This window comes from Mesocricetus auratus, unplaced genomic scaffold, assembly GCF_017639785.1.
Source record: "Mesocricetus auratus isolate SY011 unplaced genomic scaffold, BCM_Maur_2.0 Super-Scaffold_4256, whole genome shotgun sequence".
NCBI lineage: Eukaryota > Metazoa > Chordata > Mammalia > Rodentia > Cricetidae > Mesocricetus > Mesocricetus auratus.
Window position 1 is genome coordinate 59,248,124 of NW_024429182.1, and position 10,560 is coordinate 59,258,683.

At 43.9% G+C, this 10,560-nt stretch overlaps 1 protein-coding gene across 1 annotated transcript; it reads left to right on the forward strand.

Moving 5' to 3' along the window:
* Window positions 1–8,187: 8,187 nt before the first annotated feature.
* On the forward strand, window positions 8,188–9,129 carry LOC121134515 (olfactory receptor 13A1-like). Its single transcript, XM_040732956.1, has one exon. It carries the CDS (start codon window positions 8,191–8,193, stop codon window positions 9,127–9,129), a length of 939 nt encoding a protein of 312 aa, XP_040588890.1. The 5' UTR covers window positions 8,188–8,190.
* The last annotated feature ends 1,431 nt before the right edge of the window (window positions 9,130–10,560 follow it).

Sequence of the window (10,560 nt, forward strand, 5' to 3'; positions counted from 1 at the left end):
AGAGCAAAGGATTACCAGCCTATAATCCACAACTCCAGAGAAGCTAGGAAGCAAGGAGGACCCTAAAACAGATATACATGGTTCCCCAGAGAAGGGGAAAGGGACAAGACTTCCTGAGCTATTTGGGTGCGTGAGAGTAGGGGAGAGGGAGTAAGGAGAAAGAGAAGGGGAGAAGAGGAGTAGAGAGGAGGACTTGAGGGAGCAGGAAGATTGAGTCAGGGGAAGAATAGAGGAGAGCAAGAAAAGAGATACCATAATAGAGGGAGCCATTACAGATTTAAAGAGAAATCTGGCACTAGGGAAATGTACAGATACCTACAAGGATGACCCCTCAACCAATCAAAAGTGGAGAGGCTACCTTAAATTCTCTTCCTCCATAATGAGATTGATGACTACCTTTTACGCCATTCTAGAGCCTTCATCAAGTAGCTGATGGAAGCAGAAGCAGACACCCACAGTAAGCACTAAGCTGAACTACTGGAATCCAGTTGCAGAGAAGGAGGAGTGATGATTAAAGGTGTCAAGACCAGGCTGGAGAAACCCACAGAAATAAGCTCATGGACCCCAGACTGATAGCTGGGAAACCAGCATAGAACCGACCCATATCCCCTGAACGTGGGTGTCAGTTAGGAGGCCGGGGCAATTTATGGGGCCATTGGTAGTGGAACAGTATTTATCACTTGTGTATGAATGGGAGCCCATTCCACACAGCCTAGACACATGGTAGAGAGTCTAGGCCATGCTCCAAATGATGTGACAGACTTTGAAGCTTTCCCATGGAAGGCTTTACCCTCCTTGGAAGCAGAAAGCAAATGGGATAGGAGGCCAGTGGTGGGTAGGGGAAGACGGGAGGGAGAGCGAACTGGAATTGACATGTAAAACAAGATCGTTTCTCATTTCAATTAAAAAATATAGAATTTCAAAATAATTTTGAGCAAACTTTTATTTTTCAGTATTATAATTTGATTCCATTTTACCATTTCCTCCTTCAAAACCCTCTGATATAACCCTACCTAGTCTACACCAACATATGCATGACTTCTTTTTTATTATTAGTTATTGTACATACATAAATATATAGAAATACAGATATATTCCTAAATATAGCCTATTAAGTGTGTATAATGATACCTGTATGTATATTCAAAATGAATATTTTTAAAATATCTTTAAAACATAGCAAACTAAATGGAAGTACTGAGGAAACATTAATTAATTTTATTAATTTTTTATTTAAAATTTTATTTTTTATTTCACCAGCATTTTAAATTTAAATTAGAAACAAGCTTGCTTCCCATGTCAATCCCAGCTCCTTCTCCCTCCCCTCCTCTCCCGCCCCCTTTTCAACCTTCCCCGAGCCCCTCACCCAATCCCCACTTCACTCTCCAAGGAGTGTGAGACCTTTCATGGGGGAATCTCAAAAGTCTGTCATATCATCCAGGGCAGGGCCTAGGACCTCCCCCATGTGTCCAGGCAGAGACAGCATCCTTCCATGTGGAATGGGCTCCCAAAGTCCATCTGTGTGACAGGGATAAATGCTGTTCTATTGACCGAGGCCCCAAAGAATGCTGAGGGCACCTCACTGACACCGTATCAGTTCCATGCTGGCCTCTCAGCTAATAGTCTGGTGTCCATGAGCTCCCCCTTGTTCAGGGCAGCTGTTTCTGTGGATTTTACCCGCCAAGTCTTAACCCCTTTGCTCATCACTCCTCCCTCTCTGCAACTGGTTTACAGGAGTTCAGGGTTTAGCTGTGGGTGTCTGCCTCTGCTTCCTTCAGCCACTGGATGAAGGCTCTAGGATGGCTTCCAGGAAGTCATAAATCACATTATCAGGGAAGGGCATTTAAAGTAGCCTCTCCACTATTGGTTAGATTTCCAGCAGGTGTCATCCTTGTAGGTCTCTAGACTTCTCACTAGTGCCAGATCTCTCTTCAAACTTATAATGGGTCCTTCTATTATAGTGTCTCTCATCCTGTTTTCCTCTATTCTTCCCCCCACTCAACTTTCCCACTTCCCCATGTCCTCCTCTCTCCTCCACTTCACCCCCTCTCTTTCTCCCAGCTTCCTCGAACCTCCCCCCGTGCTCCCAATCCCCTCAGAAAATTCTGTCCCATTCCCCTTCTCTGGGGTACCATGCATATCTCTCTTAAGGTCCTCCCTGTTTCCCAGACTCTTCTGGTTCTGAGATTGTAGGCTGGCACTGCCCTGTTTCATGCCTAAAATCCAAATATGAGTGAGTACATACCATGCTTGTCTTTTTGTGACTGGGTTACCTCACTCAGGAAGGTTTCTTCTAGTGCCATCAATTTGCCTGCAAATTTCAAGATTCCATTATGTAGATGTACCACATTTTCTCTATCCACTCTTCAGTTGAGGGGCATCTAGGTTGCTTCCAGGATCTGGCTATTACGAACAGTGCTGCTATGAACATAGTGGAACAGACATCCTTTTTGTATAAATGGGCATCTTTTGGGTATATGCCTAAGAGTGGAATTGCTGGGTCTTGTGGTAGACTGAGTCTGATTTTCCTGAGGAATCTCCATACTGATTTCCAAAGTGGCTGCACAAGTTGTCTTTCCCACCAGCAGTGGAGGAGTGTTGCCCTCTCTCCACATCCTCTCCAGCATAAATTGTCTTCAGTGTTTTTGATTTTAGCCATTCTGAAAGGAGGAAGATGGTATCTCAGAATTGTTTTGATTTGCTTCTCCCTGATGGTTAAGGATGTTGAGCACTTTCTCAAGTTTCTCTCAGCCATTTTAAACTCCTCTATTGAGAATTCTCTATTTAGTTCTGTAGCCCACTTTTTAATTGGATCCTTTGGTGTTTTGGAGACTTGCTTCTTGAGTTCTTTGTAAATTTTGGAGATTAGCCCTCTCTCAGATGTGGGGTTAGCGAATATCTTTTCCATTCTGTGGGTTGCATCTTAGTCTTGTTGACTGTGTCCTTTGCCTTGCAGAAGCTTCTCAGTTTCAGAGACCCCATTTATTAATTGTCTTTCTCCGTGTCTGTGCTACTGGAGTTATGTTCAGGAAGCAGTCTCTTGTACCGATTCATTCAAGAGTACCTCCCACTTTCACTTCTAAGAGGTTCGGTGTGACTGGATTTATGTTGAGGTCTTTAATCCATGTGGACTTAAGTTTTGTGCATGGGGATAGACATGGATCTATCTTAAGTCTTCTACATGCCAATATCCAGTTATGGCAGCATCATTTGTTAAAGATGCTTTCTTTTTTTCCAATGGATAATTTCAGCTTCTTTATCAACAATCAAGTGTGCGTAGGTGTGTGGGTTAGTACCAGGGTTTTCAATTCAATTCCACTGGTCTACCTGTCTATTTTTGTGCCAATACCAAGCTGTTCTCAGGACTATAGCTTGAAGTCAGGTATGGTGATGCCTCCAGAAGTTCCTTTATTGTACAGGGTTGTTTTGGCTATCCTGGGTCTTTTGTTTTTCCATATAAAATTGAATATTGTTCTTTCAAGGTCTGTGAAGAATCCTGCTGGTATTTTGATGGGATTGCATTGAATCCGTAGATTATTTTTGGCAAGATTGCTATGTTTACTATGTTGATCCTACCAATCCAAGAGCATGGAAGATCATTCCATTTTCTGGTATATTCTTTAATTTCTCCCTTTAGAGAGGCAGATAGATCTCTGTGAGTTCAAGGCCAGCCAAGTCTACAAACTACACAGAGAAACCCTGTCTCAAAAAATAAAGCAAAAATTTTATTTTTCATTTTACATACCAACCCCAGTTGCCCCTCCTCCCTTCTTCCTCCCCCTTTCTCTCCCTTCCCACTCCAATCCACTCATCAGAGGGGGTAAGACCTTCCTTGGGGAGTCCAAAATCCGGCATACCAAGTTGAGGCAGGACTAAGCTACTCTTCCCTGTATCAAGGCTGAGTAAGGTATCCCACCAGTTCATACCCCTAGTTTAGCTTCTGCTGCTACTGCCAGGGGTGCCCCAGACAATCAAGTCACATAATTGTCACCCACCTCCAGAGAATCTAGTTTGGTCCCATGCAGTTTCTCCAGCTGTCAATCCTGAGACCATGACCTACCACTAGTTCGGGTCTACTGTCTCTGTAGTTTTCTCCATTGCTGTCTTGATTCCTCTCCCCCAACCCCCTAACCCCCCCAACCGTTCATATGATCAGCACATTGATTCCTAACAATACATTGAAAGGGTTGAATGTAGGAAGAGGAAAGGGGCATAGAAAGTAAAACACACTTAGAATAAACCAATTGCCTGTGTGTGTCCAATTTGGAGGAAGTACTCTCAGCAGAATACAGAAGAGTCCATTTGTATCAGGGTGAGACCTTCCACTCAGGGCATGAGAATCCCAGTGACACTCTGGGACATGGATGCAGAGTGTTGGTTGAGGAAGGTTTTGAGAGAGGGTTGCTTGTGCCCACAAGATGCAACTTCCCTGACCAGCCTTCTCTATGACAATCTTCAAGGAGCTTGAATAATGAAGCCATGAGTCCCCTTTAATTGATCCTAAGAGCTTTCTACTTCAGTTTCTGTCCCAGGAGGCACTAGGACAAACACTTGTCCCTGGTCTCAGAAAAATCACAAGTATTTCTGAAGGCAAAGACCTCTACACAAAGGAACACAGAACTTCAGACAGACACTAAAGACTTGGTGGTTGCAGAAAAGGAGACTGCTCAGCAGTGTGCACCTTTGTGGACGCCATTGGTCACCTGAATTCACTGTGACATGCAAAGGTGAGTGAAAGGTAATCTTACACTATGTGACTCTACTGACTAACAGTGGAGCTCCAAAGCAAAACCTCATTATATAAAAGTGACATTAACCCCAGTGTTTGGAAATCAGCACAGGGGACATCAACTCATGTTCTCAACGAGGCCTGGGTTTGAGAAAAGAGGGCTGGGTAGAAAACAGATTATTACAGAAAGATTTGTTTTCATGCCCCATTGTATAATCAGCAGAATGTCAAGCTTCTAATACAATAAGAGAGTCTATTATGTCTGTTTTTCCCCTTGCGTAACTTCCTCATTCATCACCTTCAGTACTGGCACTAATTTTGAAGTTAAATTAAGAGATTTAGATGAATCTAATGTCTGTATTGTTGACTAGACAGCACTTGAATGTTGTTTTGTTTGACGATGACATCCACAGGACATGGTGAGAAAATGTCACAGAGAGATTTTCATGCCCTGTTGTCCAGAGTCCACTGCTGAGGTACAGAAAAGACCTTCATCCTCAATTGTGTCAAAGGCACCAGCCCAGCCCTGTAGGTGTTAGTCTTTCCCTTTCAGCTACAGGATAGAACTGGCAAGACTAGAAGTCACTTAAGAAAGAATTTCTTCTGTGTGACCTTATATATCGGGGACTTACAAAGAAGGAGAGGACTGTGATAACAGGGCTGTAAGTGTAAATGCTTCCTGTACTACCAGATCTGCAGACACTCCAGTTCCTGATCATGGTGAGGATCCTCAGATTTTGGCTCCTGGGTGAGGCTCATTTCAGAATGGCAGCCTTGCTGAGATGTGGCTTCTGTGTAGACATGTGGGGCTGTTGTAAATTTGCCCCCCACTTTCTCCCTACTTGAATTCTAGATTCTCCTGTGACCGCTTAGGTATAAATGGACACGCTAGCAATCAAAACTAAATTCACAAAAGAGCAGGATGGAATTGTGGAAAGAGAGATGGGTAGGCACATATCATCTCAATGCTTTGCAGTATGTTTGGGTGAGCATTTGGGAAACATTGATTTATTTTTCCTTCTGAACAGCAGTATCACATTTGAGTAAGATAATATTGTCTGTGAGGCCATTGGGAACGACAGGCACAAAATATTGCTAAACATAGTGTATATGAAAAGAACAATTATGGATTTATGGTTTTCCAGAAGTGCCATTATGCTCTGTCATGTGTGCAAAAGATCCCACAGAAATACGTGTGTTTTGTTTGTTGGATGCATCAGGATACGGCATGCCACAGGTGGTCACTGCAGGCAAAATGGTAGTCTTTGGTCACCAAAGTGAGTTCCCACTGACGTCTTCTCTGTGGTTTATCTTCTATGGTAGTAAAAATACTGAGGCTTCTCCATGATACTCTGCAGGGGAAGCCTGCTGTGGTCCTCATGATAAGCAGTAACTGGTATAACTTGGTGAGGCTAGTCATATAATGGATTTGAGAGTGGGGGAGAAAAATGGTCAGACATAACACTGTCTGCATGGATGCAGAAGGTAAATTCAATATTTCAGTACCTATGGTATGAAATGGAGACAACCATAATTTTTAAAATTCAACATTTCCTACTTACATGGTGCAGGAAATAGGTTATAAACCTTATTATGGAAAAGATATGGGAGATAAAATGTGATTTTGAGATGAAGAGTTAGAAGACTGGTGTGGGGCAGAGTGGAGACGTGGTGAGCATGAGAGCCACTGGATTCAGTAAGTGGAACACACTTCACTGACTGATATACTGTGAACCTTCTCAGCCATGAGGGCACTGAAAGGGAGCTGCAAAGCAAAGAATATTTCCAGAGTAGTAGCACTACAAAAAAGTGTCACACACAGGTTCTTGGATAGGAAAATAGTGTGCTCATATATGAACTCATAAGGAACCTGTGGAGAAGGCTAAAGGGTGATGTCAGAAGCATCTTCTATGCCAAACATGCATGTGGCTTGCTGAAGAACTGGGGATAGACATAGTGAATTTAGATTAGGGGGAAAGGAGCTAGTTATCACAAGGTACAAACTCTGTAATTCTTGGGTGATAAAGGAGAAAACTGGAAATGTAGAAATGGCAAGAATCTAGAAATTATGAAACAGCTGAAGAAGACAGTGAGAACATGAATTAAAATGTTTATAAAGCTATAGCTCTCTGGACCCCCCCCCCCAAATGTGAGTGTCAGCGAGAAGGCCTGGGCAACCTATGGGGCCCTGAGCAGTGGATCAGTGTCTATCCCTGGAATACAAACAGTCATCGTGTTCCCATAGCACAAAGAGGGATGCTCTCTCAGCCTGGACTCTTAGGGGAGTGCCTGGACCCTACCCGGAGTGAAATGACAGACTCTAGATATCCCCTATGTGGAAGGAATTGGCAACAGGGGGGGAGGCTGGGGGGGAAGGGGAGTGCGGGAGGAGGGGAGGGAGAGGGAACTGGGATTGGCACGTAAAACAAGCTATTTAAAATTAAAATAAAAATGATAAAAGAAAAAAAAAGCTATAGCTCCAGATTTTGAGGGTCAATTGGATGTGAGTTATGAGGATGCAGAACACCATTCTTGGCTCATGTAACAGGGGTTGACTAAGGATCTATCAAGGGCATAGAATAAAGGTAAGACAATGAGTCAGAGAGATGAAGCTGTGCTCTACAATACAAGTATCTTGAAACACTGGGGAGGTGAAGATAAGCTTTAATGCAAGGCCACTGGAAGCACCCAGGAACATCTGTGGATCATGCAATGACTCCAGATGTGGGTGTGTTGATGTTGACATCACTGTGGGTTTTTTGTTGAGACAGAAAATTGCAGAAACACTTGGGGGTTTACAGGTTTGGATTTTGAAAAATGATTCTGGGGTGATATACCTGAAGTGGGTAAGAGTCAGGACAGTTTCAAACACAGGAGAACTCACAAATCACAGCAAGCAAAAATTAGAAAATGCATGCCTACCCAATGAGGAATGAAAATTATCAGGCTGAGATGGGTAGAAGAGACCCCACTCCAAATATCAGAGAAAAAATGATTGAGATGTCAGTATCCCAGGTGCGAAGGAAGGCACAAGAGTGTATGTCTATCCAAAATGTGTCATCAAATTGAAAATACATGTAGATGGATGCGTATGTCTGTGTTTCCAGCACTATCAGGAGAACACAATGCTTTCAGCTGATAGAGGCAGGTTCTGAATGAGGGATGCTCCACTCAACCCACATGCCCAAGATGAGGGAGGAGCAGATGCACCTCTTGATCCAAATCTACATGGGGAAACTTTCTAGGCAGGAAATCAAAAGTAATAAAGTACATGTTGTTTCAAATGGTGTGGTATAGACAATAAGGGACAAGAGACATCCATGAAGGAAATACATTCACTCCTTCCCTTTCTGACAGTGGACAAGTTTGAGAGGATAAAGTTTGGAAACGAGACTTTGAAGTGCTAAACAGATATTTTCTCAGAAGCTAACAGACACAGTTGTAAAACAAAACACTCGATTATGATATTAAGTTCCAACCAGACCATGGTGACGGAGTTTGTGCTGGAAGGATTCTCAGAGCACCCTAGTCTACGATTTCTCCTGATAGGCTGTTTTCTGACACTCTACACAGTGGCTCTAATAGGCAACATTGTGATCATTGTTTTGGTCATCTCTAACACTGGGTTGCACAGTCCCATGTACTTTTTCCTATGCAACCTGGCCACCATGGATATTGTCTGCACCTCCTCTGTGCTGCCCAAGGCACTGCTTGGCCTGGTACTGTCTGAGGAAAACACCATCTCCTTCAAGGGGTGCATGGCACAGCTCTTCTTCCTTGTCTGGTCTGCATCCTCTGAGCTGCTGCTGCTCACGGTCATGGCCTATGACCGCTATGTGGCCATCTGCCATCCTCTGCACTACAGCTCTAGGATGAGCCCACACATGTGTGGGGCCCTGGCTTTGGGTGTGTGGTCCATCTGTGCTCTGAATGCATCTGTCCACACTGGTCTGATGACACGACTGTCATTCTGTGGCCCCAAGGTCATCACCCACTTCTTCTGTGAAATTCCCCCACTCCTCCTGCTCTCCTGCAGCCCCACATATGTGAATAGCATTATGACTCTTGTGGCAGATGCCTTCTATGGAGGCATCAACTTCTTCCTCACCCTACTCTCCTATGGCTGCATCATCGCCAGCATCCTGCGCATGCGGTCTGCCGAGGGCAAGCAGAAGGCCTTTTCTACCTGCTCATCGCACCTCATCGTGGTCTGCGTGTACTACTCATCTGTGTTCTGTGCCTATGTCAGTCCTGCTTCCAGCTACAGCCCAGAAAGAAGCAAAGTGACTTCGGTGCTGTACTCAGTCCTCAGCCCAACCCTGAACCCCCTCATCTACACCCTGAGGAACAAGGATGTCAAGCTCACCCTGGGGAGACTCCTGTCCTCTTTCTCTCATTAGTGAGATGTGCAGGCTGTTCCTACACCTGCTTTCCTGAGAACAGCCTCATGGAGCTGGGGATTACCTGCTGCTGTTTTAGAAAACCATTCTCTGGTGCAAGGACTGGACAATTCCACTTACTGTAACTCCAAAAACAAGATTCTTTTTTTTTTTTCTTTATTTTGGTTTTTCGAGACAGGGTTTCTCTGTACTGTTTTGGAGGCTGTCCTGGAACTTGCTCAGCAGACCAGGCTTGGTGTCGAACTCACAGAGATCCACCTGCCTCTGCCTTCCGAGTGCTGGGATTAAAGGCGTGTGCCACCACTGCCCGGCAAGATTCTTTTTTAATTTTTTCCTCAATATATGTTTTTATTTAAATTAGAAACATGAATCCTTCACATGTCAATCCCAGCTCCCTCTCCCATGCCTCCTCTCTTGTCCCTCCACCAGCCCCCCACCCAATCCCCATATCATTCCCCTGGGATTGATTTCAGCCAGGGCAGGACCTAGGCCCTTCCCCATATGTCCAGGCTGAGAGAGTATCCCTCTTTGTGGAATTGGCTCCCAAAGTTCATTCGTATGCCTTGGTAAACACTGATCTACTACCCAAGGCCCCAGTGATTTCTGAGGCCTCCTCACTGACACCACATTCATGGAGTCCGGATCAGTCCCTTCTTGGCTTCTCAGCCATCAGTCTTGGATTCAAGAGCTCCCCCTTGTCCAGTCAGCTGTCTTTGTGGGTTTCACCAGCACAGTCTTGACCCCCTTGCTCATCACTCCTCCATCTCTGTCAATGGGATTCTTAGAGGTAATGTAAACAAAACACTCAAGCTTTTTTCCCTGATAAATACAAACCATTTCAAAAGTAAAATTTATCTAAATGTGGATGGCCACATTTCACTTCCTGGAAGGTTTCTGTTGGTTGACAATGGTGATAGAGAAAAAATAAAGCCTTTTCATCCAGTGCCACCCTATAAACAACACAGAACTTTGTTTCACAATTATGGCTAATGGGTCTAAACTTCATAAGCAATCTTGAGGTGCCAGCATGCTGTAGTGTCTTGAGAAGACACATGTTGAATGGCTCAGGTTCTCAATTTCACAACTTCCTGTTGAGCTGTGGAAGTCAAGGATAGTGGTGTTGGCATAGACAGGAAGGCAATTAGAGGAACAGAGGTGAAGTTTTAAGCTTCAAAAATGAACTCATATGTGTGATTCTAGCTTACTCATGACAATGATGACACTCGAATTCATGAGAATGATTATGTTTCCAGCAAAGAGTTTTGGAGAAAGGAGATGAATATCTGCATAGAAACTGGAAATATCCCTTCACATTATGAATAAAAATCAAAATGAATCATAAACAAAAATGCAAGGGCTAAAACTTTTTGCCCATCACATATTTTAATCCTATTCTTTCTCCTTCCACAGTTCCTCCCTTATCCCACCTAC